Source organism: Dermacentor albipictus, chromosome 8 (assembly GCF_038994185.2).
Source record: "Dermacentor albipictus isolate Rhodes 1998 colony chromosome 8, USDA_Dalb.pri_finalv2, whole genome shotgun sequence".
NCBI classification, from domain to species: domain Eukaryota; kingdom Metazoa; phylum Arthropoda; class Arachnida; order Ixodida; family Ixodidae; genus Dermacentor; species Dermacentor albipictus.
The window spans coordinates 71,667,034-71,694,197 of NC_091828.1; the positions used below are offsets into that span (position 1 = coordinate 71,667,034).

General features: G+C 45.7%; 1 protein-coding gene across 7 annotated transcripts; it reads left to right on the plus strand.

Annotated features, from left to right (window-relative positions):
* Positions 1 to 1,460: 1,460 nt before the first annotated feature.
* Positions 1,461 to 22,901, plus strand: LOC135921400 (josephin-1-like). 7 transcript variants are annotated; one of them, XM_065455763.1, is made up of 7 exons: positions 1,487 to 1,570; positions 9,332 to 9,351; positions 10,844 to 10,963; positions 14,197 to 14,332; positions 17,772 to 17,897; positions 20,262 to 20,442; positions 21,703 to 22,901. In XM_065455763.1, exons 1-7 carry the CDS (start codon positions 1,560 to 1,562, stop codon positions 21,892 to 21,894), a joined length of 786 nt encoding a protein of 261 aa, XP_065311835.1. In that variant the 5' UTR covers positions 1,487 to 1,559; the 3' UTR covers positions 21,895 to 22,901. The 7 variants fall into 7 exon arrangements, with proteins under 7 accessions (XP_065311844.1, XP_065311852.1, XP_065311835.1 ...); XM_065455768.1 differs by having other exon boundaries at positions 14,197 to 14,329; XM_065455772.1 differs by lacking the exon at positions 9,332 to 9,351 and having other exon boundaries at positions 1,461 to 1,570.
* Positions 22,902 to 27,164: the final 4,263 nt, after the last annotated feature.

Below are 27,164 nucleotides of genomic sequence, written 5' to 3' on the forward strand. Positions count from 1 at the left end.
TGTGTTTCCTTTCTTTATCGCTGCAAGCCCGGAACTTTCCAGTGACGAACGGCACGCGCGTTATCAGAAGAGGCACTCCAAAGGGTGTAAACGGTTCTATGCTGATAACGCGCGTGCCGTTCGTTACTGGAAAGTTCGGGGCTCGCAGCGATAAAGAAAGGAAACGCATCAAGGCAGATTACGATTATTTTTGTGTGGCAGAAGGGGCAAGCCAAAGGGTGTAAACTGTTCTTACACTCTTAAAACGGTTGCACCCTTTGGGGTGTATATTTGTCCCACAACAATAATCGTCATCTGCCTTGCTTGCGTTTCCTTTCTTGAAAACTAGGCGTTCGCTACTTTCCTGTCGAGAATGCTGCGTCACACTGATAACGCGCATGCCGTTCGTGACTGGGAAGTACCGGGCTCGCAGCGTTAAAGATAGGAAACGCGGGCAAGACAGATGACGATTATTGTTGTGGGACAAGATAAGCCCCAAAGGGTGTAAATTTTTCTAAGAGTGTAGAGTGCAAGATAAGCCCCAAAGGGTGTAAATGTTTCTAAGAGTGAAGACAGTATACAGGATGAATAAGTGAATGAATGCTATGAGCGTCAGCTTTGAAGTGAGTTTGTAGGTTGCGCCGCCAACCCCATTTTCTTATTTTAAAAAAAACACACAAAGAATTCCCCGCATCAAATTTTCTGAGCCACTACTTTCTGAAGCCCCCATATAAAGCTAAAAGTTGCAGTACATCTTTATCTTGCCGCCCACGTCAGCGATTGCTCTCTCCTGGTGGCAGAAATTGATCTCGAAGGCTATGCTTTCTCTGGCTGCATAAACGTCACATTTTGAACGTCTAAATTAGGCTATAGCATACATCCACGCTGCAGATGTGGTGTGTAGCTATAGCGTGTACCTACTAATTGTTTTTTTTTTACTTATACACTGGCTAGGCAAGTGAAGGTAGTGCAGAAAGTTGCAAACCAATGGCGCTATTTTGTCTGTGACGGTCCGCACTGATAAAGCCACGATATTGAACGTTCGCTGCAGGGACGGGCAGCCAAGAGCTGGCGTGACTGTGTGTCGCCGCCGATCACAGAGGTAGTTGAATCCTCCTTGAAGAAAAATTATCTTACCCTCGGATGGTGCCGGCCATTTCAGACTCCGTGCGCCGCGCATTCGCAATGTAATTAACTGCAGCTTGTCTAGATTTATTACTGAAATAAACCAGTGTTTAGGTGGAGTCCAAATTTCGACGTCTATAACGTTTCCGGCTGCTGAAATCGCTTCTGCCGCATTCGACCAGCAAAAGCCATAGAGTTAGTATAACCAACACATGGCAAAAGCATAGCCTTTAAGATCCGCATTTTAAACCTAGAGGGCGCCACCTTATGAGGAGTGGATTTGGCCACCCCCTATTACCACAATCCAGCGCAAAAACAATATCCGCTTCCGCTTTCGTATTTTTTTTTTTTTTTTACGCGACCCCTCGCGGCCAGTGCGACAAGTTTTCTTCGAGTCAAAATGGCGGCTGGATGTTGTGAGAAGTTATAGCTGCTCTAAATGTTTCTCGGATTCCATGCTCTTCAGGTGAGCCTGCCGCACATTTCATTCGTCGCGCGAGCTGCGTAGTAGCTCCTAGACGGCCGTCGCAGCCGTGGTGCTGTCATCGAGTGCGCGGCCCCGTCATAATGGCACGGGGAAAAGACAGTGGTTCAATGACCCAAGCCGCCGCGTCGCCAAAGAGGTTTCATTTTCGCAGTTCCCCGACACCACGAACGCCGAGCGAACGCGAGCATCTTGTAGTGTAGTGGGGTTAGAGGATGAGTTTACGTAACGCCTTCCGTCATCGGTCTCTCGCCCAACGCTGCGTTTCCTGCGTGCTACGACGACGTATCCCCGGCCTCGTCTCTGGTAGTCAATCTGGCGACACGGTTTTTTTTCGATGGTGGCGGCCGACTACGTCCTACGTGATCCGAATACGATATGACCGCGTCGTCACACGCCTCACGTCACTTGTCGCTCCAGTCCGCCGCCGCTGGACATCGCTACCAGAGCGTGTAACGGCGGTGCGTCGTGCAGCCTTCTTTTTCTCTTTTTTTTTTATGCTTCCCGAACTTCGTGTCCCCTTTGGTACGCCAAAAACAACGCGCTCGTGTTGTCCAGCCGCGCCCCGTTCCAGTGAGATAAGTCTTCCAAGCTAACCGAAACGACCGACCTGACACGGTTTCAGCGGAGCCTGGTATAAATTCCAGCGACGACCTGATTGTAATTTTTTCTTCCTTCTCTCGCCGCCGAAGGGGAAGTTCGTTAAGCATATTGGCGACCAGATCGCCTTGAAGCGGGCAGGGTATGGGTTTTCTCGTGCGGGCGCACGCTGCTGCAGAAGTGATATCGTGCGCATTTGCGCGACGACTGCCCCGCCGAAGCTGCGTGCGTGCGCGCGTGTGTATGTGTTTGCTGGTGAGGACGTCTGTCTTTCGGTGTTTTTGAATTTGGCAAGACTTTTTTTGTTCCTCTCCTGTCAGCGCGACTGGCCTCTGCCGCACAAAGCATGCTCCACTACCTCCGATAGACCCCCGCACTTCAGATTAAACGGGGGGAAACAAAAAAGTAAGCTCTGTAACGTGTGCAGCTGTTTTCTAGGGGCGGCCTCGAATGTCGCTTCAGAAATTGCGGCTCGTGACAGGTTTCGGTTGGAAGAGGACGTTTTGCAAGCGTGCTTCATTGATAGGGACATCAGGCAGGCCAGCCTCTTCGGCGTTCTAAGTATTGCCTTGGATGTTGTTGTTGTTGCCGCCTTATTAGAAATTTCTGACGTATGCAAGCGTCTGCGCCCCTATTATCTGTGGCTTTTGGGTTCTTGCCAACTTTTCGCTTGTTTGACATATTTGTAGAGTGTGGCACTATGCCTGACCAAATACGCTAAATGCATCCATGCTGCCCAAGCACCTGGAGCACGCTCAACATTTCTTATTTCGTACGGAAGACGGCCGTGGGTTTTTCCTGCGCGTGACACGTGAATGGACTTCACAGGCGATGAGAAGTGTTTGAAGTCTCGTTGACACCTTTGTGCGACGAAGGGAGGGAGTAGTTCCGTGTTGACAGGAGCTCTTTTGCGTCCGCTGTTGCTGCGTTAAAGCCAGATCAGTCTTATTGATGTGTCACACATGCGCGTGACTGTAACGTGTGCATTTATATTGCATCATACGGCAAAGTGGATGTCTTTGGTTGCAATTGTCTACTCCATACTAATAGCTGGTGGCGCAGTACTTTGCTTATAGTGGTAAAAGGCTCCCTCCCCCCCTTTTGTTTTTGCGGAAGGGGGAGTTCTATATCAGACTAGTTGGTCACTTAAAAGAGAAATCATGGACTAATCCAGGAGCTACATCTATGCTCAAGTAGTGCATTGTTACAGAGTTGGGAACAGACCTTTCCTGCAATCCTTCAAGTTTGTTGCCTGCGAGGCTCCACAGCCACTAAAATATCTGTTCATGGAGCTGCTAATCATTTCAGTTTTGAACTGTTGCCAACTGCCTTGAAAGACAACTTGTGTTGATGGGTTCCCTTGAAAAGGAAATAGTAGGGTTCAAATAGGGAAACTTTCTTATCAAATAGAGTATGCAGATTTGAGAAAGACAACCTTTGAATATCAAATCAGTTGCGTGGTAATTTTTTTCTCATTTCCAAGTGAAATTATATACAAAGGTTATGTCAAGTCCACTTAAGCAGGATTGCTTACATTTTCTTATGTGTGTAATGTCACTCAGACCAGGACTTCGGTCAGCCGAGGAGCTTGTAAATTAGATACAACTTAGGAGTTGCCATATCTGGCATGCCATCCGACTGACCGCAATGAAACACAAGAACAGCCTTTTTACAGATGCACAGAGTAAAACGCTGTGCTTGTTGAAAGGGCAAACTATACTAGTAGTACAGCACCACACATCGTTTTAAACGGATGCGAACATAATGAGATTGTCCATGAAAGAAATGGCTTTGCCTAAGTTTATGAAGTGAATTCATGAGCTGTCTGAAGGTGAGGCATGCCTCTGCGAATGGCTTGATATTATTCAGCAGAAATTGAGTGCCCTGTGTATTCGCTCAGCAGCTGGTACCTATGCATAGCAACTGCAGATGACCTGCAACAGAATCATTCGGAACAGTCGCCACTTAAATTAGCAATTCTGTTGGTAAGCTTCCATAACTTTTGTTGTCCTTACCGTTTTAAGAGAAACAAGCATTCAACAACTTTGAATAGCGAATTCTCAAATTGAGTACGAATCGAATAGCAATGACTATTTGATTCGTATTCAAATTTTTCAAATAGTTGCATGCCCCTGCAAAAATAGTTGCAGCCTTGTTTCGTTGCACAGATGACGGGAAGTAGGGAACTGCAAGAGCACTTCAGCTTGAGATTCGTAAGCAAAGAACAAAGGTGTTGCAAAGGGCCATCGTTACAAGCAGCAGCTGTTAAACCACTTGGCTTGTCCAACTTCCTCATTGCTTGTCGCTCTAATTGCCTTGTTGCTGTAAGTCAGGGTGGGGAAAGACAGCTTCCAATGTCAGTGGCGGCACAGGCATTCAGCTTCTGTGGCTCCATATAATTTCCTTTTATTCGCACTTGCTTTGAACAGTGTCAGTATGTGGCATACTCACTGTGCCCTCCTAGTTCACTCTAGTACGAGAAAGTTTGAGATTGTATGCGAAATAACCACTGTGATGGCACACTCGCCACAGTGTCCCGCTTGGGCACGATGTCGTGGGTTCAGTTGCTAGCTGCAGCTGCCTCATTTACGATTGGGGCAAGGTGCATGAACGCTCATGTACTTCAATTCAGTGCTTCAATCAATCTAGAGCCTTCCACTGTATGGCGTCCCTCATAACCCACTGGGCAGTTTTTGGACGGCGTCACAAGTTTTTTTTACTCTCGTGAAATTGTGCATTCTTAGAGAAACTGTCTATGATCTACCAAAGACTTTGCAAACACTTCATGCTATACCCGAGTATTTTCAGACGTGTTACTGCATCTGAGCATAGTACATCTGTATGTAGCCTCCACTATATCTGACAATTTAATTTTAATTGTTTACAATGTGGAAGTGTACATAAGTTGCTGTGAAAGTAGCTTTGGGCACCATTATCTTGTAGTCTCTGGTAGGTGGTCTTCAAGGATTGCTTTTACTGTGGTAGTACCACTTCCCATATCAAACATAGGGCCAAGCATTGCTGTAAGGATTTCTTAGGACTATCGTTAGTGCTTTACAACCATTAGAAGAAATATTTTCGCAACTTCTACACAGGCACCTAATGTATTTGCAATGGTCATGTAGGGTAGATAGCTTTGGAGAACGGTCTACTGAGGAACATACAAACACGTTCAGAACCAAGGGAATTTGTAGTGGCTGCTGCCATAAACTAAAAAAAGCAAAATCAGACACATCGACAGTGGCAGCGTGCTTTCTTGTGAGCACTCCAGCCTGAAGGTAGGAAAGTAGTCTGTGGACACGAGTTTTTAGGTTGTTGAAGAGATTTGCAAGGCAGCCGACTTGGGCCCTATGAAAAATGACAGGTTCATATTTATGGTAGGGATGAAGAATGGGAACAAACACAGACAACCACAAATAATAGGAGCACATGTTTTCGTTCTCCCACAAATTCTGCACCAGCACCGAATGTAGCGTCAGTACTGCAGCTAGCCTCAAATAAAGCTCCCTATAAGTAACTGATATTGCACGACCAACAGGGGTCGAACGAGGCATGGTGCTGTAGGTAATGTTTCAACAAAGGTGCTTATGTACGCATAGCTCACTCTTCCCCACCCTTTATGAGGGAGGGAGGAGAATCATCTTTTTGCATTGAGTAATGTAAGGAAAGTCGAAGTGTTCGAAGAAAAAGATGAGGGTTTGGTGTTAAGTTGTGGTTGACAGAGCACAGGTAAGAGTACTGCTGTTGGCGCTTCCCTTACCGTGCTCTGTGCACCAGCTTGTCCTTCTCTACCTGCTCACCCATCGATGGTGGAGGGGAGAATGCATGTACACAGGCAGTGCTAAAGAAAGCAGTCACTGCACTGGATGAGATAGGTTCCCTGGTTGGAATATTAAGCTCCAATGGCATTCGTTGTTCGACTTCTGCTCATCACTTCAAGCCTCCACCTTCCTGTGAACTTCTGCATTGTTCTTGTTGTGATATGATGTGCTGTTCGTGAAGCACGCATGACATGAAGGCAAACCTAAAGATGCACTGAAGGCACATGTGCGTAAATGAAGGTACGTGAAAGTCTCGAGCACTTGTGGTCAGGCATGTCATAATGTGGGGTCATAGCTCAAAGCTTGTAGACATATGGCAAATTGCTGAGACTTCTATGCTTACCTGGCATAGAATGGAAAAATTAGCATTTTTCGACTCTACAATTGTTAAGTTTGCTACAACAGTTTTCACAGAGGCTGGCAATACACACCACATTGACAATCCCTCCTGGCAGTACTGGAATGCGTGATGATTGATATTGTCCATATGTTATCACAAGTAGCTACTGATAAGCTTAAGTACCGAAGTCAATTGTGTATTGTAATGCCTACGATTCATGCCTCATAAATTGAGCAGCCTTGGCCATTGGAAAGGAACGCAAAAGGATGTTATCAGTGTGGGCCGAGCCGTAGACAATATATTTGTATTATCATCCACTTTGACCTCACATAGCCGAGCTCACTTTCACGCCATCTTTTTTCGTGCGGGCTGGCCACAGCTGACACATAGTTTTTCACGCACCGCAAGAACTGCATGCTCTCCCAAGAAAACATATTCATCACGAAGCATTATGAGCAAATGAATGAAGTCATGCTGTGTGCCAAAAAGCAATGGGGCTAACAAGGGATTCTTGGTATGGCTCCATTTCACTTATCTCCCTGTACTGTTGCACTCAGCTGTCAGCAGTTGTTTCATGTTCTGCAGTAGCTACACTATAAATGCTGTAAAGTTGTTCTTGTAACTGAGAGCAAATGCAGCAGGGTAATAACTGACGTTGAGGTCAACTGCACCCAACAGGCTTTTCTGAACTGGTGCGCAAAAAATTACCTCCACCCGCCGTGGTTGCTCAGTGGCTATGGTGTTGGGCTGCTGTACACGAGGCCGCGGGACCGAATCCTGGCCACGGGAGCCGCAGTTCGATAGGGGCAAAATGCGAAAACACCCGTGTACTTAGATTTAAGTGCACGTTAAAGAACTCCAGGTGGTCGAAATTTCCGGAGTCCTTAACGGCGGCTTGCCTCATAATCAGAAAGTAGTTTTGGCATGTAAAACCCCATAATTAAAAAAAAAATTGCCTGCATTGCGGCATTCTTTTGTGTGAAGCCCAGTCAGAAAGAGATATCACCATCTATGCTTAGCTAAAATTGTGACTATAAGCATGACCAGCCTTTGACCATTTGTGCTCACTGGTTGTCTTGTGGAAAATGCCATCGTTTGTGCTGGAAGGCAGTCTTATGAATGCATGCCCCCTCTCTTTGTTTTTAATTGCAAAGCCAGACCAGCGGGCATTCGATAAAGGTACCCACTGCATTGAGATTATTTAGCATATTTGGTGTTTGGGTAAAACCCGATAATCCCCAATTTTTGCACCCCGGACATGTTTTATGAATATCAGGTAAAACCTGATTGCTCCTTGTAGTTTTCATAAAGGATAATTAACTCTGCCCACACTGTGTAAGTGAGTGGCCAATATATCATATTAATAATACGCATATAAGAACATGACATACACCTCCTTTTCACTTAACAATCAAGTGAAAACTGGAACATATACACTATATTCAACACCTGCCGGCCTTGAGAGAACAAGGCTTTGTAGCTAAACGACAAAACAAACTAAAGAAGGAATAGCCGAGCACATCCATTATATTTGTTTGTGCGGTTTCTTCTAAGAGTATTAATAATATCTGCATGCCAATGAGAAAGTTTATAGGTGAGCTTGTCACAGAATTCGCGCGCATCTCTTTTTTTTTTTTATTGCAGGTTCCTGTGATTGATTTTGCTTGTTTAAATAGAATGTCTTGTGTCCAAAACAAGGCAATTGCCTGTGTTAGTAATTTGTAAAAATCACCACAAATATAATGAACTTTGAGCTGCCAGCCAACTGAAACCTCGATATCTGTCTGGTTTTTCGTCTTTAAGCATAACACCCGGTTTTTCTCCAGGAATTTCAAAAAAAAGAAATCTAAAATCCTGAAAACGAAGGACCCTAAGTATGTTCAAGAATAGTTTATCTGTTGTCTATATCGGGCAGCAATTTCATAAGCATATCACATATTTGCACTATTGTCTTGGCAGCATTTAGAGGTAGATTTGAGGTGATGGCAATGTGAGCAATGCCCCACGACCGCAAATAGAACTCGACAGCTTGTTCCTTCTGTTTATTGCAGCGTGTTTGCCGACTCAATAACAGCCACACTTCTCAGGGAGTGTGTTGCAAGCTGCACACTACACTTCAGTCGCTTTGGACTGCCTCTGCATTTTTTTGCCTTGCTCTCATAAACCATAGCTTTAGTTCCTCTTCAGATGCTGCTTCCCCCTAACTTGTTTTTAAGTTTCTTAGTAGTAGTCAATAGCATCTTCTGTGCCAAGGATGCGTTGGGAACTTGGACAAATGTGCATTTGTGGCAGGGCGACTGTATCACACAGGGCAACGTGGTCAAGGCAAGGTATGCAAGGTCTCGTGCAACCTGTTGTCACTATTGCGGACCTTCCAAAAATAGATTACACAGAGATGGTGGCTTGGTGCGGTTGAACAAGGGTCCTCTCTGGAGCCAAGACAAGTCCTCTTGTGAAAATTTGACTCCAGAGGGGTTAGCTTGTTTGACCACAGCTTATTGCTTGTTGTATACTGTGTGTGCCGAATACGAGATTTTATGGCAGACAGTCTAATCACTTGAGGTTGATGGCGTTTATTTGTTTAAGCCTGCATTCGGTTTACAGTGTGCTTACAGGCATAACTTGTATTACCAAGTGCTGAATTGCATGAGTAAGCAGAGCTCAGTTTTTGCAGTGTAAAACATACTGCAGCATGCTTTTACCGCCTGTCAGGACATGCATGCTTAGCAAATTGGACACTACAGATAAGTGCCTGTGCCTTGCCGCATTGAGAAGCATTTGAAGAACAGTAGCTATTGTACTTTTTTTCAAGTAATTTTCAACATGCAACAGACACAAATGTTCACATTTAGGTAGCACTTTGATAGCAGCAACCTGCTCATGGATGATTGACATAACAGTGTTAAAATTCGGTTAAACGCATTAGTGTCTTCAATCTTTAAGCTGACTCTGCTGTTGGGTGTTTCCTCTATGAACTTACAGAAATTGCACAACATTGTCGTGTAAGTAATTGCATATTGGTCAGACCAGTATCAGAGAGAAGCGTAGCGGTGTGTTTCCTCCAAATTCTAAACAGACCCATTGACAAAGTGGCAATGCATAACCCATTAGAAATAGGCAAGAATGAAATACCTTATGTGTATACTTGCAAATGCTTCTTGAAGCCTTAAGGGCATGGGTGCAACAAGTGAATAGCACATTTTATGTTTAAGGCAAGCCTTGTTTGGGTTATACTTCTTGATCTAGACCACCGGTGTCAATATTTTATATGTTTAAAGCAAATAGCTTTCGCCTTTTCACCCATTTTCGTGGAGGTCAGAAGATGGTTGCGGGTGCTAAGGGCACATGTCTCATGCATTTGAGTTGCGGGGTATGTTGATCGCCAAATGCCAACTACTATAGCTCTTTTAGATGCCAGGCTGTTCACCTATACTACAGCTGCAGGTGTGCTGGTTAACAGCTCTGTTTTCTACGTAATTTTGCAAACAACAAATGCTACCTAAATATCCTCACGGCATCAAGTATTTGCTTCAAGCACATTATTTTGTTAATAAGGCTAACAGCTTTATAGAAACATTCGGCTATTCTCTTGTATTGATTGTCATCATCAATGGTTTCTACACAATATTTTTTCTCTGTCCTCCATCTTTTGATCACTATGTCATAACCACATTGACATGAACTGTCTCAGTTCGGTCAGCATAGGAGGTTGCTTGCTAAAATCTCATGTAACAAAAACATGTAATACTTGTATTGTTCATAGCTTTGCAATCGTACTACCAACGCATCTTATTTTAAGTATCATTGTGTTGAGGTAAATAGCCATTCCTCTATCATGCATGGGTCATGTGCAAAGGTGGCGCTGTGGTTGGGCCACACATGATGCAATTAAAGTTGAATTTAGCCTGTCACTTGACAGTAAGTACACTTGTCACCGAGCGTGAGTGGTCACTTAGCCATAGTAGGTGTAATTCATCAAACTCAAACCTGTGCTCATCTGGAGTCGTAATGCTTGAACTTATGCAATCTGTTGGAGAAATTTGATGGTTTCTCTGCTATGATGCTCTCGCGTTTGACACATAAGGTCAGAAATGGCTTGAAGAGAATCTGGCAGCAAGACAGGGAGATGCCAATTCGTGCCCGCCACCTTAGACTACAGCAGGCCCACTACAACTAGAGACCGAGCAGGATGGCAAGCTTAGAACATAGGGCCCCCGCTAGCTGTATCATAAGTTTAGCACGTAAGCTTTGTGACGCATGAGTAATGTCACTCAGGTATTTGGCTACATCAGTTCTGCACCCTAGGGCCCATACACTCTCAGCAGCATGCACAAGACATTTCATGTGCCCCACTGCGGCTGCGTCCCTGATGCAGCCTACCCAATAATTTTTTTGCCAATTAACCTCCCCCCCTTCTCTTTGCTTTGCTCCTCTTTCCATGTCTCGCGTGGTTTCTCCCACGCCCCCCCTGCTGTTTCCTGCTGGTCACAACAGCAGCAGCAGCAGCGTGGTCCCTGTGCAGGGAGGGTGTCCCCATGTACCAGTGCCTGAAATTTGTGGACCGATTCATCCGCAAGGACCACAAGCCCGGACTGGGCTCAGCCGGCGGCTCAGGTGAGAGGCCCGTTGCCCTGCGGTTTGCCTCGAGTGCTGACAATCATCAGCGCGTATTCGTCACCGTGACACTAGAGAACGTACCCTGTTTATGGGGCTGCCTTTTGTATACCATAGTCGCCGAAACTAACCATTTATATAAAACAATAAATAAATTTTACTTGAATTTCACGAGACCTTGTGTTCGTGCCACATCTGCTTCGAAATTATCCGCATGTCTGTTCTTTGATTTTTTAATGAACCATCCAGCAATAAAGGCAGTATGTGCAGCTTACAGCAGTGTGTGGGACGTGCATTGTATTGTAAGAATAATTGTATACGCTGCAACACAGAACAAAATGTTAATGTGTGTTATTTCGTAATGTGTTTGCAAGTGTACTTTATGTTAGCTGAATCACCAAAGCAGCCTAAAATGATGTGGGCTAGTGCATAGTGAAAAGGAAACTAGATAAACCAAGTTATGTTATGAGGAAACATAACTCCTAGCTGTATACTAGTGCAAACGTAACACTTCGTTAATTTCATTAATCGTTAGTCAACCATAAGAGTTGACGAAATGAAGAGTACACATTCCCAAATGCATTGAGTCATCACAATAACGAGACAAAACAGCAGTTTCTGGAAAATGTGTTAATCTGATGCTTATACAGTATCTCCTGGAAGGTGCTTTTCCTTCATTGAACTTGTGTGAGAAGGTGGAGGAAAAGAATGTGCAGGGTCATGCTGGGGCTTAGTACGGTTTGTAACATACTCTGATCCTGAATCACACCGACCTCTTCACCTGATACTAGTCCAGAAATTGTGCAGACAGCGCGGCTAGGTGCCTTTCACATCGGCTTATTGTTTGATCTTTAGTTGAATGCACAGTGTGAAGCACACTTGTCTGGAGTTGTTGAGCAGCTGGCTGCAGACTTTGCCAGCATCATCTAATGTTTGGCGGCACCTGTTGCCAACTGCTGGAAGAACTTTTGCCCGTGGTGGGCGGCGCAGTCTGAGCGACACCCATCTGTCAGAGCTGGCCTAGCTTCTCTGGAAAAAAGACTAAGGCTTGGCTGTTTTTAGTCTCGGTGTCTTTTTTGAGGGCCACAGCCGAGACCGTAAACTCGCGTCTCCCCACAAGCAGTAGCCCCTGGGTTCAAGATGAAATGGTCATGAGCACATGGAGCGCACATGCTGCTTGGCCAATACTTCTTCCAACAGGTTGTGGTGACCAAATCAGCCGTGTCATCACACTGGACGAGTTTTATTTACACTGAAACATCGAGGGCAAATCAATGCAAACAAGTTAGGGCTATCTAAAATAAACTCGTTTTGCTTCTGCATTCCCCATTTCGTGTTATGTCAGCACGACTTTGGCCTGCGCTCTTAGTTAGGGGCCTGAACCATCATTGGCGACTGCATAAGTAGCAGTGCAGATTTTCACTCTCAGGTTTTGCTTCTAAGAGGTGTTCAGCAGAGGCTAAATAAGGGAAGCCTCAGCCTGCGGCGAAAGTTTCAGTAGGGGAAATTTGACAGTCATCCTGGTGAAAAGAAATCCCCTTGTCTCTACGTTGGCTAAAAGCTGAGGCTTCCCTTGCTCGCCAAGTGTTTATCACTGACCCCCTTCTTCCTCTTTTCTTTTTTTGTAAAATGTGCGGCATTCCTTGCTTTCTTTCAAAGATTTGTCCATGATAGTACATAATTCATCCTTCTCACCTTATGAAGATTGGAATGGCCTGTCCCGAGGCCTTCGCAGTGCCATGCACATTACCACAGTGAAATTGTGCTGCATGAATGTGGTGCGGCATTTGCACTCTTCATGGCAGGTCAAGTTGTAAAGAACATGCTGCTCAATGGCTAGACTTAGTTGCACAAGCACATGACCACAAAGAAACGAACACATAATTGATTCTAGTGCTGTGCTGTCTCATTTAGTTGTGGAAACATGCATGTTCCATGTCGGCTGCTATGGGCAGTCCAAACCTTGCAACAGACGCACATGTGAAATTTTTCTTCGTTTCACTGTTGCTGTAATTTCTACTGCTGCGGTATTCCACAATGTCTATGGTGAGATGGCATCAAACGAGTCTTAGCATTAAGAAACTGCAGCAGATGAGAACAGTCTGCACAAACAAACTTAGGACCCTGTCATACACGTTGTGTGGCTTAAGTGCTGTTGGAAACAAAGAAAACAGCACAGTAGTGCAAGTATACAAGAGAGTATTTATTCCTTCTTTAATGCAACGATGCCAGCTAGCCAATGCACATACAAAGAGTAGTTCCTCAATGAAACAGTTGAGGAATAGAGGAAGTCTAACTCGCAAAGTAAGGATGCCGTGCGACTGTTTGCCCGTTTCCAAAGACCAAGTAATTCGCAGGTGTGGTCCCACAAACGAAGGCACTTGCAAGCAGTTGTTATCGCCAATGCCACTGGACAGTCCTGCGAAGAGCGCCAACAAGCGTGCAGTCGTTCCTCACATGCCGTGTCGCACATACCAAGAGGATGAAGCAACGTCCTCATGCCTGAGTTATCCAAGCCTTCGGGTATCACTAGCTTCAAAACAGTTGTGCCGTCTCTCATCATAGCTGCGTAACTGCGGCAGCAGCTTCCTCTGTTGCATGCGTCATCCGGGGGGAGCCAAACGTATAGGCGTGGGAGTCATGTGTGGAACAGGAACATCAGGGGACCTGACAGTGTTGAACGTTTCCACAGCATATTTACTAACGAACCCAGCCTGTGCACTTCCAAATTGGTTTCTGCCACCCATACCGACTCATTCAACTAAAAGGTTTAGAAACACTTCTCTCTCTGCACCACTGATTAGCAAACGCAGCAACATGTGGTCTGCTGCATATAGCGTGTTCAGCCGAATGCGCGAGTGCCACAAAGTTGTAAAGGACTAAAGTGGTGTTGAGGAGAGGGTTGAAGGTAGTCTTAGCTGTACTGTCACAGATGAGAGTGCCGCATTTCCCGTACCAATGCACAGAGTGCAGTCAAATTGAGTTGCAGTGTCTCGCAAAGCAATCTGCCGTCGCACGTGACATTCAACTTGGTGTGTGATGTCTATTGCTTTCCAGAATGATTCTCAGAATTTTCAGCTGGAAGACATCATTCGGTTAGGGGAAGAAAAACAAAACAGGATGAGTAAGCATTTAAACGGAAGAAAGTCCACTGTGCTTCTCCTTCATGCTTTTTGTTTATTTCCAAGGTTGCTCGCGGTCTCAGCTCGAGCATCCTCTTGTGCGTGCTGCAGGTGGACCAGCAGGTGCAGGGCAGGTGTACCACGAGCGCCAGGTGAAGGAGCTGTGTGCCCTGCATGCACTCAACAACCTGTTCCAGGACGGTCAGGCATTCACCAAGGGCTCGCTCGACGACATCTGCCACAGGTTGTGCGTGACGCCCACCGCACTCCTAGTTCAGCAAACAGACTTCCGCACCTTGCCATTCGTGTCTGTTGCATGCTTGGTGTTTTTAAAGGGTCCCTCATCAGGCCGCGTCGGAAATCTAGTTATATGACGTCTGTCTGGAATGTAACGGGACTGCTGGTTCTGTTGTGTGGTCTGTGGGTGAAATAAGGTGAAGTGGATGGGTGTGGATGAAGTGTGTGGAGATCGCATGCAAAGAAGAAAAGTGAGTTAGTCTGGAGGAGCACTTCTTTAGAGGGGACACCATTAAGTTTGCCTTTGGGCAAAGAAATAAATTGTCAGTGGCACCAGTCTCATTACTTGTCCGCCAAACCTTTAGATTTGAACGTGTAAAGCACCGTCCAGGGAATGTCCTACTGCTAGAAGTTTAAAAGGGGTTTGATAGTAGTTAAAATAACAGGTAAACCTCAATGTAACGGAATCGATAAAATTGGCACTTTAATTTGTTGTAACAAAATTTCACTATATTGAAATTCAACCATTTATGCAAGCAAGTACAGTCCTCAATGGATTTTGCTTGTACAGAAAGGGCCGCAAGTTTTTTGAATTATCGGGTAAATAAAAAAGAGCCAATTTCACTGGCAAAAAGAAAATCATTTTGTTGAAGCAACCAAAGATATGGTTTCATGCTGTGTCAGTGATAGCTTCACATCTGCGGTACAAAGCACAGCCTAAGATTTTGCGTCAACTCTGCCGCCGTGGCTGATGGTGTCCCCACAGTGAGACAATGCTATCATGAAGAGTGCAGGAAGAGGGCAGCAAACACTTCATCTGCCTTTTGCTTCAACGCGTCTCCAAAACTCGAGATTACGCTGCCTCCAGCATTAAACAGCGTAGGAAGACAGTACACATGAAACCGCAGCCATGTTGGCATGCCTTATCTTTGCACCCACCACAGATTACCGCTAAGATCAGGCGCACGAGTCACATATGTGCTCAGCCTCGCTGACAGCCATACGAAGTCACGGGCTGGTTAAAAGTGGAGAAGATGCATGCTCATTTGCCCTCCACCAGCTACATCACAACTCATGGCTAATCGTCTTGCAACAATTAATCAGGATGTCTATTCCAATGAAGACTTGCATTTAGAGACAGTAGTTTGCATCATTACCTTGGTATTTCTTTGCAGTGGCAGTGAGGCTTCATCATTTTTAAATCGTTTGTAGTCGTACTTCTTTATATTGAGGTTTCAAATGTGTTGTGTGTTATGAATAAGAATATACAAAAAGTTCAGTTGCTTCATACTTCATTGTATCAAGAATTTCGTTATATTGTTTGTGTCGAGGTTGAACTGCATAAGCAAATGAAATGGCATACAAGGAGGCAAGCTACCCTCCCTCAGCAGATGTTCTTTCCCTTTGCCTCACCCAGTGCCCAAAGCTGACATTGCATTCCTGTGCTTCTGGGCTCCACCCCTATCTCTTTATCACAATTGTATTATAAGCAATTATATGGACACACGCAGAACAGACTACATCGCTACATGCCTGAGCTATACACATCATATTGTGAAAATTGCCATAACACACTAGACGTACATCACTTGCTCTGGCCGTGTGGTCGGACCTACGCAAACAAGAGTCAAGACTCCGCCAGGCTACGAGAAGCATTACGCAGCACAGACCTGGCGGAGCAGCTCTGGGCCATCCAGCGAGCCCACGATGCTGCCAGGGAGTTACAACTCCCGGTCCCAACATGGGAGTAGCCCGCTCTATGGGGCCTTGCGCACCCCATAGCTCGCAGGACCTTTCACTAAAGTTATTCCATCCATCCATCCATCAAGCTATGTTTGTGCTGCTGCTGTGCTGTCACGGTATTGATGCACATGCATAGCTCGCACATGGAGGCTTAGATGTTCTCCAGAGAGACGCAGTATGTTTGGCTGCAAAAGTGACAAAGCCAAGTGGTCGCACCATCGCGCTTTGGTCAATCAGCTCTGCTGGAGCCAGGGCAGCGTTCTGGCTTCTGCTGCTGGCGTGAACCTTGTGCGCACACGGGTCCTGCAGAGGAGCTGTGTTGCATACACAGGCACCGGTGTATACACTGGTCTGAGCAGAACAGACAGTAAACTACAAGTCTATACAATCCCTGCACTGACAAATGCCAACAGTTTTCCATCATTCTCATGCACCACCGAGGGGCAGATGCCGCTGCCGGCATTCCTCATTGCACCAGCATTGCGACAAGCCTGGCTTCTTCAGGAGTGCTGCTCCTGCTGCGCTGTAGCAGTTCCCTCTCGTACTGTGTCAAGCCGTGTCACCTCTGCACGTTGCTAGAACACCGTGCGAGGAGCTCGAGCGCAGCATTAAACTTTGTGATCACTTCTGGCGTTTGACCTTCGGGTAGGAGTGTCACTTTTCTCACGACGCCCCAACCTCCCATGCCTCTTTTCTATGCTCCCCTTGTTTCCTTGCTGCACGGTGCCTTTCCGAAGGCGGTTCTATGCACTCTGCATTTGACAGGAATTTGGGAGTTGTTCACGCAGCGGAGGTTGTACATGGGACGCATAATTGCCATAGCACACTACGTCACCCACTTGCCACCCTATTGGCTCCTTTGAGGACAAGAGCTTGCATACTTCCTTTTTTTTTTTTTAGTTCTCAGCTGATGTTGCAATCTAGACGTCATGGCGTGCCTTGAAAACATAATCTTTGCCACGTGATCTATGCAGTGTAATTGTCGGGTGCCAGTGCCCAAACGTGGTGAGGGGCCCTTTAAGGAGGAACTTTGCTGTGTGTGTGTGTGATGCGGATGCATGTGTGTGCGTGCATGCAACAATTGATGAGACTTGCACCCCATATGCATTTACATGGGCTGAGTTAAAAAATTTCTTGTAAAGCATGTAATAGGGCTGTGGCTTGGACTAGTTGATACATAATTATAGATGCAGTGGTGCAGAATAGACAAGGACTAAGAATGTGCCCCACAAGTGGCAATTCAAGCACGGATCATGATCCATTGTTCAAATTGCCAACTAGCCCGACTGTTCTGTTTTCTTCCTGCTAGCTCATAGGTGGGTGTTATCAGACCTACTGAAAAAAATTTTAATGTGTTCGGCTGCTGTCTGCTTCTATTGATGCTGAGGATGCAAGAAATGTGCTCAAACATAAATTTCTGCATATATAATTGTCACCTGGAAGGGCTAGTATAATTGGATCTGTCACTGACTGGTAGCTTACAAGAAAAACCACGGCATCCTTGAGCTCTCCTGCACAACCGTACCGACCAGAGATCACAGTTTCGAGTTCATTTGCAGAAGCATGGCATCCGATAGGTTATGGTCTCTGGCCACCTTTTTGACATTACACAAAATGCTTCTAACTAGCGGTGTTTGTTCTACAAAGGTGATGCATTGGTGGCTTTCTCCTTTCCTTCCTTTCTTTTTTTTTCCCCCGTTGTGCAGCCTGTCACCCGACCACCTTGTCAACCCGCACAAGAGCATGCTAGGCCTAGGAAACTACGATGTCAACGTCATAATGTCCGCCCTGCAGCTACGCGGATACGAGGCCATCTGGTTCGACAAGCGCAAGTGCGTGCTCTTTTGCCATTATCAATCGCCTGTGTGGTTTTACAGGGACACTGAAGGGGGGCATATATGAAGTCATGCTAAAGTGATGGATTAGAGCTCGAAAATCGATAAAGCGTCTATATTATCGCAAACAGAGCCTTAGTAATCAAGAAATTGAGGTGAATGCAGGACACAGTTAGACTCTCACGGGACATTAAGTTACTTGCCCGATGACGAAGGCACTCCTCATTGAAATTCTGACACCAACACTCAACCACTCCTTATAAAACCATCATTGTATTGCATTATAAGACAAAAGAAAATGCTACTTGTCCACTTCTTTTTCATTTTTAGAAAAAAAAAACGAACTGATTGACGTTACCCTTGGCAACGACGTGGGCGGTCAAAAGGTTTCGTTTTCCCTCGACTCCATGCCACCCACGTGTTCAATAGTTTCAGTAGCTTTGTTATCGCACAGCGCTGCACTAGTTTAGCTGGCTCGCAAAACTCCCACAAACTGTCAGTAGCGGAGAAGTCCAGTTCCACGTGATGTCGCACGATGCACAAGCGGCCCACGCCGCTTTGACCAAAAGCAGCAGCAGCGGTGAATCCATTGCCTCTGTCGTGTCTCGGTTTCTCCATGGCCGCACGCTTGCGTTTTGTGCAAAACACCGCACCACCGTCTGTCGGGCGCCGTTACACACACCGACAGCCGTAAAGGGCAGTGATGGCGTAAGCAGCTTCACCACTCACCGGTTGGGTGGCGGGAGAATTGAACTGCGATAAAGGTATTCGGCCCCTTCGGATGCAATTTTCTCGCAATCTAAGTCTTTTCTGGGCACGAAACAAGCGCTGCAGGGTTTCTGGAATGGCATTTAAACAGTCCACATCGAGTTCGTATTTGCCTTTAGTGTCCCTTTAACAGCAGACACTAGTATGTACAGTCGCGTGCAATATGACCTGCAACACCTGTGCCCATGGTCGAAGGGGCTCCAAGAATGTGCGGCTGCGCAGACGCGCGGTAAGCTCCAGACATAAACAAAGCTTCAATTGGTGATATTTGTTAAACCGCTATTTTGCATGTCAGAGCCGCCGCACAGCCCTCAAGCCCCTTCAACCACGAACAAGGGTGTTGCAAGTCATGTTGCACGTGACTCTACGTGCCACGTTCAAACACTTCATTTGACTTGCCATCTCAGGATGTTGCAAGTTTTTGCTCTTGCAAGGAACTGGATGTCTGTGAGGCTAGGCACAACAGGCGTTTTGCGATAAGTGCTGGAGAAGTAAATGCAAAAGGAACCAGACAAACGTGTGCACTACCTGTCTTTGTTGTAGGAGTTTGTGGTGTGGTAGCTAGAAGCATATTTAAAACGGAACCGCGCTGTTCCGTTTCAAATATGTCTTACCAACTCGCCCAAACGTCTGTTTTAACGAGCTAGAAGCAGCCGCAGTCCACAGGGAAACTGCTCTCAGTGCAATGTCTATTGGACACAGTGTTGCTTCTAACAATTGTAACACAGCTATGCTTTTGATCACATAATTATTGTTCGAGTATTTTTGCAGCAGCTTGTTCATTGTGCTGACAAACAAGATGGTGCCCACCGAGGGTGTTCTAGGAACCTGTGAAGTAAATTTTGTGGTTGGCTCATATAAAACCTGAACAAAATATGTGATTTAACAAAGATTCTCACAGCCAAAATTAGTTTTTTTTTTTTTTTTGGAGGGGGGATTTGTTTCGTGACTTGTGTACGAAAAATGGACGAAAAGGAACATCAAATGCACGCATACAAACCTGTATCGTGCAGCTTGGGCTTTTGTCTTCGGTTATCAAATGGATGGAACGTTAGGCTTATGTATGGTTTCCCTGAGCAGCTTATACCTAATATCCCGACTACCAGGGCACAGCCTCAGAAGCTGATGACTGTCCACGGCATGTTCCCGCGATGTCGACTTTGTTGCGTCTAGGTTCGGCTGTATGCTATTGTCGCAAGTTTGACCTGTAGTTTAACGCACTGTAAGACTATCTTTATTTGTGCACTACATATTTGTGCACTGATGAATTTTGTTGTGTATTCCCTCTCCGTTATGGGCCTCCCAGAGGCTGACATTATTGGGCAAATATTGTTCTGGGCTGGGCGTTGTCACTGCGGGACATTACTTCTCTGTGCCAGTTGGCCATTATAACCTTTGCACTGCGATAAGGTGCATTTTAGACAGTGGCCGCTGCTTATATCCGACTGAAGCACATCGATGCACGCACCAAAACCTGATTGTCAGCAATTTTGGATTCAGAATTTCCAGTCACAACTCCGCCAATTCCTGTTGCTCTTGATGCGTCCCCATCTTGCCGTTCTAATCGCCCGTCGGTGTGCTTGCGTCCGGCAGGGATCCGTCATGCATTGACCTCAACAAAATTGTGGGCTTCATCCTGAACGTGCCGAGCGAGATGAAGTTCGGCTTCCTCCAGTTTCCCCTCAGCCGGAAGCACTGGATTGCCGTGCGCGAGATCAACGGCACTTTCTACAACCTCGATTCGAAGCTTGAGGCACCAATCCCCATTGGCAAGGTTGGTTTCCACCAGCTCTATTCCTTAGGTGGCGCTCAAATAACGATGTTCTTTAATCAAGTCGAACAGGAACATTTCACTGAGCGCAGCATTTGTATGTCGAACTGAATACTAATTTTTTTTTTTTTCTGTTCCTTAACAATAGAAAGAAAAGCCTGTCCTTCATACTGCTGCTCCTGAGTTACTTGTACTGTTATAGGAGTCAGTAGCCACTGTGCAACCATAGGTGATGTTATGCAACTATGTGCAGTGGTATGAAACTATATATACAGTAAAAACCTTGTTAGTTCTTATTTTACAAGACTATAAAGAATGTCGAACTAACCAAGTGTTGGATTCTAATGTGTATTTAAGAAACAATAAACTAATCGTTACTATATCTACTATATCAATGTGCCTTTATTTACCAAGAAATCCACAACCCTCGCGTCTTGTATCTTGTACCAAATCATATTTTTTTTATGTCAGTGAGTAAATCAAAAGAAGATAGTCCATGATGATGTAGCTGACGGGTTTGACTACAGCGTGCAGGCCGCTGTAGAATCTCCATTAATCCTCCACTGTATTTTGTTGCATTCAGTGCAACCTGCACTGAAAACAAAACTACTGACTGCTGCACCTGCTGCGGATGAATCTGTAGTAACCATCGACGCGATGAATGACATCAACCATGTATAGTTTTGAAGTTAACCAATGCAGTTATTGGTTACTATGATTACCATTATTGGTTACCATTGGTTACCAATGAGGTAACCAATGCGGTGTCGCATGCAGTGTTAGGTACAAGAATAAAAAGGGCGGGAAGCGTCTTCATGTCATTACTGTACAGGACCTGCTGATGACTGTGCGATGCAGACTCCACTGCTTTGTTTCACTTGGACGCTAGCGGCACTTTTCATTTTGCGGTGCCTCAAAGGGGTCATCCAAGTAAACCGGTACGCAGCAGAATACATCCAAATTAGGGAGTTTAATTACATCAAATAATGCGTACGCTTGCCGAGACCACAGGCCAAGTGTGTGGTTAAATTAATAAGGGTCAAATTTATTAGATCTTAACGTTCTTCTGACAGCAAGTGCCTATTGTTGTCAGTCTTGCATCTAACTCAGCACTACATGAGAAAGCTTTTGAGTACAGCAATTGGCAGTCGTTCACGGCAAGGCCCAGAATTAGTGTGAAAATATTGGCAGAATTTAACATTACGATGTCATGCCCGGCCATCTCTTGATACCCACCTTGCTCCAACGCTTTTCTTTGTGCAGTCTCAGGAATTGCTCCTGTACCTGCGAGAGCAGATCAAGTGCAAGGATCGAGAGATCTTCATCGTGGTCACGCAAGACATTGGCAGGGTCAAGGGCTGCTACATCGAGACGTCAAAGCCGACGCCTCCACGGCAGCCATCGCAGCAGAGCATGGCACCACGTGAACACACGTCGCGGACGAACTTGCGGTAGAGGTGATGTTGCCGACCGAGTATAGTGCGGCGGGACCCAACTGTGCCCAACAGAAATCGTCTGGACCCGGAAGGCAGGACAAGACGGGAAGGGGAAAAGGAGAACTCAGGACTGCTACCTCCCTTCCGCGGGATCTCTACATTCTGCTGGACGTGGCTATGCCATGTCGTCTGCCACCAGCATCCAGTGATGTTCGCCCCAGTGCACCGTCTGCTAGCACGGTGCATGTCACCGTGTGCTAGGTGGTGAACTGTTGCCTGCCAGCCACGAAAAAGAGGCCCCCGCATTGCTGAAGTGAGCTTCTTCATCCGGTGTTCTTGTTCATCGCCTAAGCGGATGCGACTTGTTGTCTGCTTTTTATATGCGCGAGGGTGCGAGCAGCTCTTTCACATGTCCTACACTTAACGTGCCTGCCCAGTGAAGCTGTCTGTGCTTTTGCCTTGCTTACTTTCTGTACCGACGGCACAGTGGCAACCGAGATTGTTTTTGCAGTTTGAAGTAGTTGCCCACTGATGAACGATGATAAAATTCCTGGCCAGTTCTTAAGGCTGCACCCTCCGCAGAGCCCTAGCACATGCAAAGGTGCCGATCAAATGAACAAGAAGCTTGAGCAGTGCCTCTGTGCGTGAACAGCAACGAATCTCTCGTCAGTTAGGCCTAACTTGTCTCCGGCGACTAGAGTCAAAGGCATCGCTGAAGCTGCGTTGTTTGGTAGATTGGTTCTGAGTCATCCAATGCTCGCTAATTCTCTGAGCATAATAGTCGTACGAATGGCTGGCTGGGACTTTTGATGTTAGGGAGTAAGCTCGATGCAGAAGGATGTCCAGGGTGTTATTGCACAGATGTTATGCACGCATCAGGGAACCTCTTTAACACTTCATTGTGCCATCAACGGTGTCATCTGTTTTGTTTCTTCTTTTTGTGGTCTGTTTTATTTCTTAACCAGCATCGTTCACTGCTAACATGAGAGATATGGAATCAATATTTAAAACTGCCTTTTTGTCTTATCCAATGTGTTCGGGAGGCCAGCCTCGTCACAATTGTAAAGCCCGAGGGGTTTTCGCAGCTGCCACATTCTGAGATAAGTGCATTGCATAAAGGGATCCCGTGTCTTGATTGCGTCACAGACGGCATTCGCGTTGCTCTAACCAGTCATTCACGTAGTCGCTGTGAAAAAGAAACCCGGGCACGTTCGTAATGCCCGATGTTGCACTCTCTCGGCGTCGAGTCCCAATGTTATGACAAGAACAAAATATATGTAAATAACAGGGCCATATGGGAGATTTAAGGTTTTTGGAAATGAGCACCAGTTTTTCCTCTTGTACATACACTTTGGCTTTTGGAAGCTCTATAAACCAAAATCAAGTTCCGTGTTAAGCCTTAGCCTTGACAGCAGCACAGCCTTCGCCTTCGTGCATGTCTGCAAATAAGCTTCTCTGGGAGCCGTACTGGTGTGCGAACACTTTCGTTATGGTGAGCATTATTACTTGTAATGCTGTTTGAGTGGTTTCGTCAACGGATATGCGAAATTAGTGGGAAATGGAAAGGTCTTACCTATCGCAGCCCATTCATTTGCCCTGACAAAATAAAGCGGGAGACGCACTGTGCGGTCCACTGTCCGATACAATGCACTGCAGGTTTTACGCATAGCTACTCGACTATTGGAACGTATCAGATGGTTGTCGGATGGGGCTGTTGGTACGGCAGGTCGTATGCCAGTCCGCATGCTGAATCGTAAACGTCACCTCGTTATGCAGCTTTGTGTGCCATAGTAATAGAAGTGATCGCGCAGGTGGGGTCAGCCACTGGCAGGTGACCACCAGTTGGCTGTTTTCATTTGATGGAGCAAGAAGCTGCACTCCTGGCAACCTTGAATACTCTTACACTAACAAAACACGGCCACTGGCCCTTTTTTTTTTTTCACGGTAATTACAGCAATGTGGTGCTTTGTGTTACATGCTCGATTCTATTCTCTTACTTTACAGTGGGCATTTCGCAGTACAGGAATAACTTACCATATTTCCCTGTCCCTTATTTTTTTTTCTGCAATACATTATGGTAGGAACTTTGTCTTCTTTTGGATGTCGAAGCCTGGCAGCAGTGAAATTGCCATAAATTGTGAGAAATTTAATTTGCAGAATGAAAATGATAGTGACAGCCTCAATCTTGCACGTAGCCTGTACATGTAGTGTTTGGTGTTTTGTCGGCACGACTAGCATTGACCAAATCACCTGTTACATGGTCAATTTGTTCCCAACTCCACAAGAAAAACTGCAATTCATTATTCCTAGGAGTCCACCAGGACAAGATCATGCCACTCCTTTATTTTACTACATTTTTTTTATTTATTCACATATGTTTCTTCCTTTTGCATGCAACGTGTTGCACTCATCTGCAACGCAAGTGTTGGCGAGCTGCACAGTGAAGCTACCCCCATAAAATTATCTTCTGTGTAACCCCTTCAGGCACTTAAGATAAACTGCCTAGAAAATTATCATTCTATTCAGGAGGAACTCTAATTAGCACCTAGAAAACCCTGAAAAATATTACACAGTTCTGGTTTGTTGCATGCACAATTGTGCACATCGCGCCTTAACGCCTACACTTATGTAGTAGCTTCTCTAAGGAACAGAAAAAAAATCATTTGCACACGTTGGCTGCACTAATCAACTTGTAATGCCAATGTTTCGGTGCTGTAGAACTTTTGTCCATTATTTCCTTGCCTACAACTCGTAGAAGCAATCCTTCATTGCATTCAGGCACATAAAGAGGTCGCACTTTCGGCAACGGATCTGGGACCTTGAATCGCAGCTGGGGTACCAGAACCTTTGAGAAAACTTTGAGAAGAGGTCATCCTCTTCTGGGGCACTCAGTGCTGCTGCTTCCAGTCAAGCTGCGGCCAAAACGTCCTTCACTTCCTTCTTGGGTAAATTCTCAGCATTTGCATCACGAATGTACTCAACCCAGCTGTTACAAACAGTAAAGCCGATGAATTGGGGAATAACCCTAACCAGCCACTTTCTTGTCCTGGTGTACATAGGGCAGAGAGACAAAAAAAAAATCAAGCTTATCCACGCCGCCCGTGAAATCGTTGTAAGCGGCAATCACTTCCGGGCAATCAATCTCAGTGTGCTGTTTGCGTGACTTGCTCCATCGTTTTACTTTCTTGGTGTATCCGACGACAACAATTGTGGAGACCATATTGACAGGGCCATTGTCGTGCCAACCAGCAGTGACGACATCATTGTCCTCCGTCACTCTGTAGTCACGGATTCTGCGGCCTTTCTTCCTGAGCGCCTGGTCACTCTTATGTGAACAGCCAAGTAGTTGGTTGGATCGAATTGTCCCAGATGCCAAAATAGCAAGAAGTTTCTACTCGCGGAAGAGAGCTGCAGACGAAAAGTAGTTGTCCTTGTAGCACCTAAAATTGAACCCATGGGGAAGGCGCTCCACTAGGCGCATCACTACGGAACCAGCAAGCGCGCACATTTTAATGGTCAACACTCACCCCAGTGCCCTCGCCTTGATATAGCTTGAAATCGCGTGCCACACCATCAACACTGCAGCAAACAAAAACCTTTATGCCCTCGAAGTTTGGCTTGTTTCTGACAAACTGTTTGGCAACGACGCTTCCGGTGAACTTGATCGTATGTTCGTCAATGCCGTTCGGAAAAAGCTCAAGCTCGAAACACCGACTTCTCATTGCGTCGTCGACGAGTGCAATGTTCCAAAACTTATTCGTTGTGGGATTGGTCAGTTAGTTACGTGCAGCATTGCCCTAGCTTGAAAAACCTTTTTTGAGGACATTGCGTCAGCGATATAGGGAATTCTGGTCCTCTCCTGCCAGTGCATTCGTACCCGAGGCACCTTGACGATGGCCAGGAGTAACAGGATGCCGAAAAACACCCTAATTTCTTGAGGTGTGGCTCCCAGCTCGATTCCATCTGTTTGCAGCGCGTAGACATTCGTGAAATGTGCGAGCTCGGAGAAGATCCTATCTGGGAATTGTCTGACGAAATGCTCCCAGCGGCTCAAGTAGTGTCGACCCTTCTGGAGAGATGAGGCAGCAATCTGTTGCGATTGGCGTAAAGTTCTCCTTAAGCCGTTTCACGTGGGTTTTCTTTTTCTTTGCCGGTTGCGGCTCAATCTCCTCTTCCTCGTCACTACTGCTGATGAAGTAGTTCACATTTTCATTCGTAGTTTGCAGAGGCAAAATTAAAGGAATTGAAAAATAAAAAACCAGAAGCAATCTCTTGTTTAGTTGGCGAAATTGTTAAACTAAACCTTAAGGCTGCGTCAAGTGTTTCATCGACTTCATCGTCGGAAAAGTCTGCCAGAAACATTCCCGTTCGCAGTTCTCTTCAACAATGCTTCAGCTGACTAGGTAGACGTTCCGAGTCTGCGATTAGAATAATCGTCAAGTTCTGTAAAGTAAACGAAAAATGTATGAGAGCCGCACAAAGCACTAGGTAGGCATTGGACTGAACAGTGCAGCAGAATTGGAACGGCCTGAGGTGCCATGCGCATAATTGTGCATGCTTGTCCTAAACTTATTTCTAACAAATTTTGCACAAAAAGGAAGCCTAGACCTTATCTTTCTGCATCACATAATTTTCATTTGTATATAAAGGCCAATTCGTTGCGCCAATTGAAGAAAAAGATGGGAACTCATTTAAGCGCCGTCCCGTAAAATGACGAGGCATCCATTTTGACTGTCTTGTGCTTGGGTTTCCTGCTCCTTAAAGCAGGTGGCGCTAACTGTCAACATGGAAAGCATATATAAATGTGCACGCGGCGATTCTGCCCAGTAGCAGCGAAGTGTGATGCGCACGAGACTTTCAAATTTTGCGTACACATTATGGTGCTGCCATCTGTGATGAATGCTTGGAAGTGATAGAGGGGATAGGGTGCGAACCAAATGTATCTGAAACATTGACAAAACAAGCGTGTAACAAAAACGAATGACCTGCACTCATTGAAAACAGCTGTATGTAAGACAGCACGAATGTGGCAAGCCCGTCCAGAACTCAAGAGCAGGCTAATGAGCCAGAGCTTCTCATTCAAAACTTTTTTTGAAGTTTTCGTGGCACTGCCTCTACTTCAATGTTGCCTTTGACACTAATTTCTTTCTTGACACTCTGAACACATGCGTATTGACCGTAATTTTATGAAACAAGGCGTGTGCCTTTGTGTTGGTCTTAAAGGCTGATGCCACCAGAAGTCAGTAATCCCTGGCGACTATACAGAAGTGTAAGCTGGAAGTTTAGTGC

Coding starts and splice junctions, on each gene's coding strand:
- LOC135921400 (XM_065455763.1), top strand. Junction 9,352..10,843: donor AAATTGCACAACATTGTCGT/GTAAGTAATTGC, acceptor TGGTCACAACAG/CAGCAGCAGCAGCGTGGTCC. Junction 17,898..20,261: donor ATCTGGTTCGACAAGCGCAA/GTGCGTGCTCTT, acceptor TGCGTCCGGCAG/GGATCCGTCATGCATTGACC.